Source organism: Adiantum capillus-veneris, chromosome 22 (assembly GCF_014529385.1).
Source record: "Adiantum capillus-veneris isolate H3 chromosome 22, ASM1452938v2, whole genome shotgun sequence".
Classification (NCBI taxonomy): Eukaryota; Viridiplantae; Streptophyta; class Polypodiopsida; order Polypodiales; family Pteridaceae; genus Adiantum; species Adiantum capillus-veneris.
In genome coordinates, this window is record NC_140952.1 from 17,895,139 (window position 1) to 17,907,277 (window position 12,139).

A 12,139-nucleotide genomic window follows, 5' to 3' on the forward strand; every position below is an offset into this window, starting at 1 on the left:
TGCTCCTTCTATTCCTCTTCTCCACGGTGCTCTTCTTGGGGGATTAACGCTCTGCTACCATGTCAAAATTGACTATGCAAAAGTGTAGAGCAATGGGAGAATACACATGGGAGAATACGAGAGAGAGAGAGAGAGAGAGAGAGAGAGAGAGAGAGAGAGAGAGAGAGAGAGAGAGAGAGTTCTGAACCAACCAGTTGGGCAATGAATCACTGATTATACAATGGGGGCAAGGTGTTCTTATATACTAGCTTGGGGGCCCTTAAGTATCCCCCTTTGTAAATTGCCCTACCCAAGACTTTGACATACAAGTAAAAAAAAATTCCAAATCCAACTAAAATATAGGGATCACATTGTGAATTCACTTGAGATGCTACAACTTTAACAATCAAATCATTAGCAAAATGTGCAAGTCTTGGTTCTTCTCTAGGTTTTTTTAGGTAAATCTTCTTTGCTTTCTCAAGTCCATCGTAAGATGTTCCCAAATATTTAAGCTCTCTCATTGGTTAATATATCATAATTCTTTGATCCTAGATTGTGTACCTCTTGAATGGAATGGAACATTGATATGATCTTACTTTGATTCTTCCTCACTTTCCATCTTTGTCATCCAAACCTTTTTCAAAGTTTTTTTCAGCTCTTTTTATTTCTTTCTGCGCTCAATGTTTGCCATTTTTTTTGGCTCCCCACTTTTTGTGTTGGTCTCTTTTGGTTTGGTTTCTATTTGCTTTGTTTCCTTTTCTAGCTTGTCAAGGAACTTGAGTATCTCTATATGATTTTTTTTTCACACAATCTATACCTCCCACCAACTTCAATTGAGGTTTGGCCTAGAATTTTCTATTTTGTTACCCAATTGTTTAATGTGTTTGGCTTTGTATCTTGCTTGTCTTTTTGGTTTTTGGCTAGGAAAATCATAAAACTTGTACTCTTTTCCCATGGCTTGATTTTTTGCTTCCGAAGCACTAGAATTCTGGTCATCTATGTCTTAATGCAATTGCATGTCTTGCTAGGAATCAAAAAATGTTTCCTTTGGTTTGGAGACGACTCTTATGAATCCATTATTTACATACATAGTATCTCATTTTTTTGCACTCTCTACTTCGTTTTGCTATTGTTTGTTTCATGAATTGTTCCAACCATTTGGAAGGAAATAACCTCTTATCCCTCTTCATCACAAAATTTGGTAAGTATGATTTTCATTCACAAATACACTCATGGTGGCTAATATTTGAGTCCATTCTAGAGGCTCAAAGAGATCTAGAAAAGGTTTTGGCATGTAAGCATTGACTTTGAATGACCTTTACAACTTACATCTTCTTTGAGGAGGCTGTCACAATTTGAAGATCCACACATCCAAATATGAGCTTTGGATTGGAGCTATGTAGGAATTTTGGTTCATTTATTGTGGTTGAATCAAACTCTTGAACATATGTTTGATTTACATCTCTATAGCCATGATCCCTTAAGATCACTCTCATAGACATTTCCTTATGACGTGTAAGTAGATATGGTCATAAGCCGAATCTTGAACCATCTTAAGTTGTTTCATGAATGGAAGTCCCAAAATAACATCAAAATTGTTGTCTTTTACACTCTACTATTGCAAAATCCCACACGATGTGACTACTTTTTGTTTTAGAATTCGCATAGGGTTTTCCACATAGCCATATGCTAATTGCAATTTCATGTGTATCTTTACATAGAGCTGGTTTTTCCCATCTTTTTGAAGTTTCATTTGAAGAAATGGCTACACCCACTCCACTATCAAAGATAGCCAAAGTTTTGAAATCTTTGATTCCATGGGCAATGTTGTGTTTTCTTCGTCACCTTCACAACAATCACCTAGTTTTTTGACAGATACTAGCTCTATGTTCTGCCTTGTCCATTTTGTTATCTTTGTCCTTATTTTCATGTCCTTGAATGAAAATTCAATAGCCATTTTTTTCAAGTTTTTCTCCACTTCGTCCATTCATGTGGTTTAAATTTTAGCAGCCTCTGCTATTGCTATTGTGCATTGGATGGGAGTGGATAAAAACTCTTATAAACTCCTTGATCAATCATTCATGACATTGTTTTCCATTGTGAGGTTACAATTCTCACTTTTGATTTAGCTTCGCACCCTCTCATATATGAAAGTATAATCTTTAATGTGTGTAGCTTTCTCTCTCATGTCTTTGGTTTGCAATTTTGATTGGCTATGAACATCAAAGTGTTCTTGGCCGTTGAATAGGGACTTTTTCTAGGTTGAGGCACATATGTTTACTAACTATTTTGGCTTAGAATATTTCCACGGAGAGTATGATTTTCTCCCATATGGAATAGTCTTTGGAGAGAATTTGAATTGTAGCACAAGCTTTGCAGTTTAGTGGTTGAACCATGTCAAAGCTATTCCTTCAAAGGTCAAACCAAATCCTTTGTATTGTGTATAGTGTTGGAAATAGGGTTGCAGGGAAACACACACAGCTTGGAGAAGACGAAGGAAGCTCAAGGCACACAACAGAGAGTAGTATTGCTTAGTGTGCAATAGAAAGATGATATAGCCCTAGAGTGATGGGTGTATATACAATGCAGGGGGGAAAAAACCTCCTAGTGAGGGACAAAATGCCTCAGCGGCCCTAAGTGTGTTCATAAACATCACTACCGCATGTATATGGTAGCAAATTCCCCGTGAAAGTAATGAGGTGAATGAGAGTTGTCACATAGAGTATAGGGAAGTGCCATGCCTTGAAGACATGATCAATCCACAAAGGGGAGTAAGCCCAAAGCCTTGCGGAAAGCTTCGAACTTTTCATGAGACAATGCCTTTGTGAAAAGATCTACAAGGTTGTCCTGTGTTGGCACAGAAGCCAAGATGATCTCTCTTGTTGAGAGCCTCTCCTTGACATGTGGTAATGCACCTCAATGTTCTTTGTGCGAGCATGAAAAATTGGGTTCCTCGCAACTGCCAATCTTTGACTGTCATTGTACATGATGTTGGCAGTGTCCTGTCCAACACCCAAAGCAGCCATAAGGCGTCTGAGCCATACACACTCAATCTTAGCTGTGAAGACTGCCCTCTACTCAGACTCACAACTGGAAGTGGCCATAGTAGGTTTCTTCTTTCTCAACCATGATATGTATGAATTGCAAAGCATTAAATAGAAACCACTTGTGGACACTCGTGTGTCAAAAAAACTAGCCCAATCTGAGTTTGAAAAATCATGTAAGTCTGGTGGCAATAATCCCCCCTTGGGATAAAAAAACCCAAGATGTAAAGTGTTGCTCAAGTAGTGAAAGATCCGCTTTACAACATGCCAATGCTTAGACCCTTGGCTATGCATAAATGTGCTGACCTCTGAGACTACAAACTAAATATCCGGCATCGTGTTGCATACATAAATAAGTCATCCGGTAAAGAGTGACATCGGCATGATCACTAGCATCATGAAGACTCAATTTCAAACCTATTCCCATGGGAGTGGCAATAGGTTTGCAATCCTCAAGTCCAAACATACATAACAATGTCTCTATGTAACTTTTCTGACACAAGGCAATCCCACCATCACACTACTTAGATTGTATACCCAATTAATGAAAAAACAACCCCAAATCTTTCATCTTGAAAGTAGCAATCAAATCAGCCTTAAATTCAGCAATATGTGCCTCATTAGGACCAATGATCAGCAAAAACATATAAAATAATAATGAGAAGTACATTGCCCTTACGCTTTACATACAAAGTCCTTTTTGTTGGACTATTACAAAAGCCTTGTATATATATCATGTGCATTCAAGGGTATTAACAAAATATTAGTGCTTACATATAATGTATGTGGTAATCAAATGACCCCTTTTCTTTGGTTTATGTTTCCCAAAATTTTATAACAAACCCTTTTTATGCAATATCTTTCTTTGATCAAAGAGAATTCTTGGTATCTACAGGTGTGTTAGAGGGTCTAAGGACTCATGAGGACACATAGATCACCCTGAAATTACAATTGGCTACCAGTGTAAAAATACCAATTTGAGCACTTTATAGGCTAAAACCTTGGGAAATGCGAACCTAATTGACTAATTAGGTCCTACAAAGGTTCAAACTTGCCAAATTTGTTCAAAAAATGCCAAATACACAAAATGATCTTAGCTCATATCATTGTGAAACTTCCAAATTTTTGTGACTTTTGGGCCTGTTGAACACTCGAGGGCTACTTGTTCTAGGCCAAATGAAAAATTGCCTATGACAAAAAAAGATTTGAGAAATAAATTAGGCAAAAAACAATATGAGCCTCTATCTATTGCCAACAACTATTTGAGTCACCACAAGGTCACTTGACAATAGTAAAAGAAGTTTTTTAACTTGCATTTGCATTTTCCAAAGGTAAAAACTCGCTCCATTGCATTCCCAAACAAGAGAGACTCCAAAAAAAATCATAAAATGACTCAAAACATTAAAAGTTTAAATTTTAAGTCAATACTAAGCTTATGTGAAGTCTTATAAGGAAGAATATTGGCTTCCAAATTAGAAGTTTGAGTTTCCCTCTAGAATCTCTACTCAATAGCCGAGTAACAATCCAAAGACCTGTTAGAGACTACCTTAAAGGAGTTGTCTTTGAATTAGACGAAACCACCTCTTGTGACACCGTTACCATGGCATCTATAGCCAACACCTCAGAAGAATTTTGGGAAAGGTCATTATGAATGCATCTTATACTCCCACACAAATCTTTTGCAAGTGTATTTTTACATTACTGATGAAAAGATCAAGGCGGTGAAGATAGGAGAAGGAGACCATGCTTTCCCTCCACCGTTGGCCATGGAGTCCTAGGGAAGATTTCTCCATAGGAATGACCCAACCCAAAGCAAGTGTACACCTTCCATCATTAACCCTTTTGTGTCTCCTGAGGAAATCAACAAGAATGGTGAAGTGATGTCATCTCCTACATCAATGCTTGACTTACTTGATGAAAAATACCCGTCTAATGAAGACATTTTTTATGAAACTCAATGCTATCCCTACTCCACTGCCTCCGCCTCAACTTGCTTTGATAAGGAAAGCAATGGTGCATTGTGCATTTGTGGATATTCCTTATGCCATCTTATACAAATACATTGTAGGATGGGTGTATAATCGCAAATGTTTCCATCATGTTGATTGCATGCTCTGTGTATACCTCTACTTCTTAGATTTTTAATGCATGGGGTACTGAAAATTATAAATTCAACTTGTACATCCTATGGGAACCTACTTGGAGAGGAATACTAGTCACGGCTCAAGCAAAGATTGTGGATGCACAAGAGTTGAAAGAACGAGAAAAACATTCTAAGAGCATTCTTATCCTTAAGATTGTTGAAGAGAAGTTGGTGTCAGAAATCGTGGTTTATGGTGCATCTAAAGTAAAAGAAAAAAAAAGGAGCCCTTTGCTTGGGAGAAAGGCCTCTTGTATGCATTATGGTTGATGAAACATAGCAAAAGATTATCCTTGTCAATAGCTAGCAAGGGAATAGGATTTTTTGTGTACGAAGAAAGCACCCTTATGCAACATAATGCTCGTTTTAAAGCATATGAAGAGAGAAAAAAAGGCTTAAGGAGCTACCTCATGAAGGAAAGACACACAAGGAGGAAGCAAATCCATCCAATAAGTGGGGACACATGACCTATGAAACCAGCTCACAGTTGTGAGTGTGCTTTTGGAATTGTAATGGATATACATGTAATGTGCGAATTAGCATAGATGAACTAACTAATGACTGCTTAAAATAGGTTGTGTAAGAAAAGTTTGAAGTAGGCATATGACATCCATTGATCGAGGTTTCTATCCTAGCATCTTTCCTCCATATGGTTTTTGACTTATGCTTGTTAATCATGTATAAGAAACTTAAGTATACCTTGCTCTCCACCTCATGCTTTTGCATTCTAGAGGTGGAAAACAATAGCATAATTCATAAGCATGCACATAGAGTATTAGTTAGATAGGCGTAAAGCATGGATTTACACGATTAGCACATTTTGGCTAATCTTAACCTCCTCTAACTCTTATGTGGTCCACTTCTAGGATCACGACTTGAACTAATAACACTTTAAAATTGTGAGTTCATGTAGCTTATTTGAACCTTTTCCTTTTTTGTATGAATAGATCTACAAGTGCCTCTCTTGGGTCATGACACATGTATTGTTAATCTTAAGCAATGGATAGTTGATAATTACAACATTTTGATCAATGTTTAAGGGGTTGTGTGCACATGTTTTGTTGATGTTTTTGCTGGCATGATCGGAGTCCAAGATGCTCCTAACACAGGTTGTTTTAACATCATTCTCTCGTTTGTTTTTCTCTCTTCAATAAAAAAACACCTTCAAGAGGAATAACCTCAATTACTAGGTATCCTTGTGTCAATTTGTTCAAGTGGTATGGCACTCTAGTAAACTCTTTAAAATGAGTGATTTTACAAATGAATGTCCTTTGGATGTGAACCATGTCATTTTACACGAGTTACTTCGTTTTCTTAATAAATGTCTCTCCACCATGACTTCGTTAACTTCTCAAGCTTGAAACATCTCATGATGTCCTTGCTTCCATTGGTGAAGTCAAATCACAAGTCATTCACATATATATGCTATCAGGTGCATTTACAATGTGTTTTGAAATATTTTGACTTACATATCTATACACTAAGGGGAATTAGAGAAAAGCTATGTAGGAATACAAGGGGTACAAACAAATAAACTTTTGGAGAACTTTTTATATTTTTTCCTTGTCCTAATGATCCGATATTGTTGTTTAAGAAGCTCTTTATTTTTGAAACTGTATGTGATTGTATTGTGGAGACCATTTGTTCTAGCTAGTCATGGGGTGAATCACAAGTATAGCATTGCATAATCCTCAACAAATGTATTTTGGAGGGAAAATAACATGTTACATGGAGATGGAACCATGGATAGTCAAAATCTCAGTTTGCTACATGCATTTTGACTTGAAGTTGTCATATGTGGTACCTTTGTACGTAGTGGACATTGCACTAAAGTCTTTTAGTGAATCAATTTGTATAAATCATCGCATAGCAAGAAGCCATTTTATTGTTCACTTGCACGTCTTTGGTTGCTTTGCCTATAATTTAGTGCCAAAATAGTAACATAAAAAATCAAATAATAAGGCAACCATCTCATTTTTGTTGGTTACAATTAAGTAACCAAGTGTTACGTTGATCATATCATCCATAAAGAAACCATATTTTTGTCAGTCAAGACATGGTGGTTGTCCCAAAGAATATCGCAAAATCTTTATCATGCAATGCTTTCTATGATCAATGGTGGGAATTCAAATGTATTTCCCAATGAGGCGTGTATGCAACCTGTGCAGGTTTGGAACAATTCTTGAGGATCATCCAATTAGTGAAGCTAAACATATGCGAAGCACGGAATGAGGAGAGAGCTTAAAATGAAGCTTCCAAGTTGTAAAAATATAAATTGGAAACATTGCATAATAGCAAATTAGTTGCACCTTTCGGTGGATATTTTTGTCATGCATAGCATATATTTCTATGGCGATACTTGTCCAACTCGTCAAAATGGAGATTTTCCAAGAACAGTGGGTTCTATATGACAAATGGAGTCCATTGATGTCACTTGTGCTCAAAATGGATATGAGATGTCAAATACGGGCATGTCAGAGACCACGAGCCAAATCTGCTACTGAGGGGCAATGCTTGAGATTGCATGTATACATGGTAATGTGTAGTATATGTATTGGCCAAAAATATTGTCAACTGTTGTGTGCTCTTAAAGCTTTGTGTATGTTCAACTACGGGTAGACTGTACATAAAGAAAGAAGGTGATACATTTATGGTCATTTTTAAATATAATAATCAAATGCTTCATATGTCAACCTATTGGTGTAACTAATCATAGAGTGAATTAAAAACCTTGAGGGCTATTAAAACGAATATTGCTTTCAACAAAACAAAGCAAAAATGTTAAGATGTTGTGGCATGAAACAAGACTTGAGGATTACCCATTCATTGATATACGTTTGAGGCAACTTTGTGAGAATGCTTTTGGTTATATACGATGAAGATATCGTCATTTATTATTGACAAGCTTGAGGCCTATAAACTTGTTGATATCTCTTTGAGACAAGTCTGCTACAATGCTTTTCGTCATATCCTTGTACAATCTTAAGAGGGAGCATATTTGTGGTGTGTCATATCCTTGTACAATCTTAAGAGGGAGCATATTTGTGTAAGAACCAAGCACAAAGAATTTGCCATTAAATTTTTTGTTAAAAACAAATTCTTGCTTTCGAACAGCTTCATCCAACGGTTTTTGTTTCAGAAGTCATGCACCCTAATTGTTCCAAAATTTAGTTAAGCTAAATAATGAAGCTTATTGCAATGTAAATTACCCAGTTACGGCATCAGTGTGTTCAGCTCAATTGCATCAAGGTTGATCAAGAAATGGCAAGCAGAACCAAAATAAAAGATAGACTAAATATGTGCTGCAAAGAAAAAGTTGCAAGATCAATTCACTATGAAAGTTTGTTGGTAGGTAAGGTAGCGGATGAAGGCTTGTTTTATGTGCTGAAAAGAAAAAGTTGCAAGATCAATAACACACTATGAAACTTGGTTGGTAGGTAAGGTAGTGGATGAAGGCTTCTTTGTAGTCTATTGAGGATCATTACAACTAATTACACCACTTGTGGACTCCCCCATCATAGTCAAGGATTCCCCCTAAAACCATAAAAAGGATGAGGTAAGCACATGACACTTGACTGTGGATGGATATTTGAGTAAGACACTAGGTACTACTTAACTAGACAAGAAACAAGGTGACAAAGGTGGGTAGATAGGTAGAGCTTCACCAGCTAGCACTTAATAGCAAGCAACAACTTAACAATACTAGATACCGGAGGGAAAGCAGATGCAAGAGCCAAAAGTGCTTACATGGCACTCGAAATTTGCGTCAAACTCTACCACCAAAAGTGGGCCGTACGGAAGCTGTTGACATGGCAGCAGTTTTTGACACAAGCTCCTCGATCCCAATAATTTAATGAAGACATGTTCTAGACATGACAAACCTTTACATCATAAGGTCTACTACCTAATTATTGTAAAGGGAAAAAAAAAATGCTCAAACTCTTTGCAATGTGAATACTTAGCAGTAGTGGATTACCTCGCTCTTCGATGAGTTGACAGTACGAGCCATCTCAAATGCTGAGTGCACAGCTCCTATTCATTCACCATCACCATAACACAAGTGGCATTACTTGGTGAGACAATCATAGGAATGATTTTCCTATCTACAAATGTGGCGAAGTCCATGACCTTCTATTCCTCTCACAAAAAGTAAGAGCTTATATCATTCTTTCAAAACTGGTCATTTTACTTTTGCTGAGGTCATGAAATCGTCGGTTGCTACTGCAACTAAAAGAGGAGTCCGTGTATGCGGCGCAAAAAATTAAAACTACACGTTTTGAAAATACTTCGTTTGTTTAATCATTTAAATTAGATTTTGCATCGACAATCCTTCACCGCAGAAGTTATGGCAAATGTTCACAAGTTCTGAGACTATTTTTGTCAAGGCAAGGGTGATAACCCATTGAAGAAAAATTATACATGAAAGGCAACTCTAGCTTCTCGTGACAATATATTAACAGCTCAGCTCAAGAGTACGCCAAAACTCTCTGACAGGCAAATATCAAGAGCCCAAATTAGGTAACCTTTCAATGGTAACAATTATTTTGTGCCAGTTTGAACAAGCCTCTCACATTCTTGGAATTTGGATCTTTGAGTCAACAGTCTCTCTGAGTTTGGACCCAGCTTGATCGTCTTCAATGCTGCATCATATACAGACCTTTTAAGCAAAGGGTCTTCTATTCTTTGTATAATGTCAACAAGTATTCCTAACTCAGCTACTCCTGCCAGGGAAGCCTTTCCAACTAGGTCCCCTATGTATTTGGGTGCCATTGGTATATCAAGAGCAAGATCTTCCAGCTGCTCTGCGACCATTCGTATGCCAGCTCTGACATCACCCTGCGACAAAACTTTCTTGCTGCATAAGAACTCAAAGAGCTTGCTAATCAGCTCCCTTCCTTGATCCGTACTATCCAAGGCCATAGTCACACCTATCTGTACCAATTGAGGATTGTACTCGGGAGACTTCAAGTCTTGCACGCAAAGCAGGGCCTCATCAAGGTCACCCAATGAGAAAAACTCCTCAAATAGGGACTCTGTCTTCTTCTGCAGAACAGCAGACGGTACAGCATTGCCTATTATCGTTTGTTTCGACAGAGCTTCGACTCTTTCCACGCTTTTAACTGAGCTCTTTAGGGTCACATCGCTTTGTGCATTGTATGGCCCTTGCCTGAGAGAGGGAGGAGGTGCGTTCATTACAGGTCTTCCAAATGCATCGCCAAGTAGAGCGCTTGGCGTTGCCATGAAAGCGACACCATTTCCCTGAGAAGGAAACCTTGTATTTGCAGCAACATTAGGCCTCATTCCTGCCAGCGGCATGCCATAAGGTCCTCCAGGTGCAAGAGTTGGCGGCGGTATCAATCCTTGCCTGCCCATTGCATTCCTTCTAGCCACTGAGTACTGCCATCCTTCGGGGTCAACCCCGGGGAAGTAGCCCGGTAGCAAAGGAGCAGGTCCTGGCATCATACCCGTGACAGGAAGGAGACCTGGCATTCCAGGCATCATGCTCCCTGGTCTAACTGGCGTAAAATGGTTCCCTAGGCCTGGCAAACCCATAACGCCCAGGCCACCCCATCCATTTCTCATGCCCATAACCCCCGGACGTAAACCAAGAGTCTTCTCTGCTTCTGCATGTATCTCATGCAAAGTTTTTGCTTTGACCTGTTCTTAGAATTTCAACCACAGAAAACAAAATTAGAATTCGTATGATGTCAGGTAACAGCCCCTTCATCACAACTCGAGAAAACATACCTCCTCTCGTCGAGGAACCCACTTATTGGCACGTAAATCAATGGTGTTCAAAATCAAAAATCTTATGCGAGACGGCAAGCGAGAACTCGTACAGTATTCCTTCAACTGAGAAAAGTAAACTTCCAGTACTTTGGTGGACTTGTTACTCTCCTCCAACTGTTTGCCCACTGTCCTAAGTAGCTGACAAAGGGCTTCAATGTTTTCCTCTGCTGGTGGTGTCTTTGGATCAAATCCTAGCAGCATCTTCACAAAACCAACACCTGGCCATCAGTAATAAGGCAATTCCATATTTCTGCAAATATATAATTTGACAGGAAAAAAAGGACTTCAATGAGTGACACTGTATTAAGCTTGGCCATTTTGGTCTTGAAAAGCATGTAAAATAGAGACAAGCAATACATTTAAGAGTTTGCCGAGCAATTTGCCCTACACAATTCAGGAAGCGATAAAAGTAGAGTACACCTTTCTCTATTAAACACAACAACAAAGTGACGAGTGCAAATATTACCCATCATCCAGTTAAAACTAGCACCAAAAACGCATTACCGTCAAATCAAATAATTCAAAGCTAGCCTAGTTGTAGGCACACCCTTCCATGCAATCCAGATATATATACCTAGATGAATCCAGGAAAAGCCCAGATTCACCCTTAAGGGAAAGTGCAAGGTATAGACTCATGGTAGTGATCACCCACAAGACAATATAACCATCAGCTCCATCATGCATAGTATTGACTAGATACTACCACACCCATTGTGCACATACACTTGTTTTTTTCTTTTTGGTAAACCTTTGTGCTTAATTTACAAGTGGGAAACCTCAAAGTGAGGAAAACCCATCAGAAAGATCAGATACAAAGGGAAGAACATAGAAGTGTTCGGTAATGAGAAGGCTCTTAAAGACAACATAAGAGAGCTGTAGGATATCCCAGGATATGTCTCCAACATCAAGGGCAAAATGTAAGGATTGCCTAAGTGAAATCTTGAACGAAGAAAGAGATCTGCATTGTGCTGATGGAACATGCGAAAATTGCGTTGGTGGCACAGACCATAGAGACCAGAATACTCATCAAGTTGTTGCATGTTGAGGACATACCACCGATCTTATCGTGCAAGATACAAGGAGTGAGCATTATGATGAAGAGTATACTCAAAAACTTTCGGATGCAAAAGGTTCCACAAATCCAACATCCGTGTGCATGCAATAAGATTTGTCCAAGCCTGCAATT

At 38.4% G+C, this 12,139-nt stretch overlaps 1 protein-coding gene across 3 annotated transcripts in view; it reads right to left on the reverse strand.

The window, feature by feature from the left end:
* Positions 1-9,437: 9,437 nt before the first annotated feature.
* LOC147428978 (eukaryotic translation initiation factor-like) overlaps positions 9,438-12,139 on the reverse strand; it is a 77,865-nt gene continuing 75,163 nt past the window's right edge. For all 3 annotated transcript variants that reach the window (XM_086496137.1, XM_086496138.1, XM_086496139.1), the window contains 2 exons: positions 10,912-11,154; positions 9,438-10,821 (listed from right to left, as the gene is read on the reverse strand). In XM_086496137.1, the coding sequence (XP_086352263.1) occupies positions 9,703-10,821; positions 10,912-11,154 (1,362 nt within the window). In that variant the 3' untranslated portion in view covers positions 9,438-9,702. The remainder of the gene's footprint in view (positions 10,822-10,911; positions 11,155-12,139) is intronic.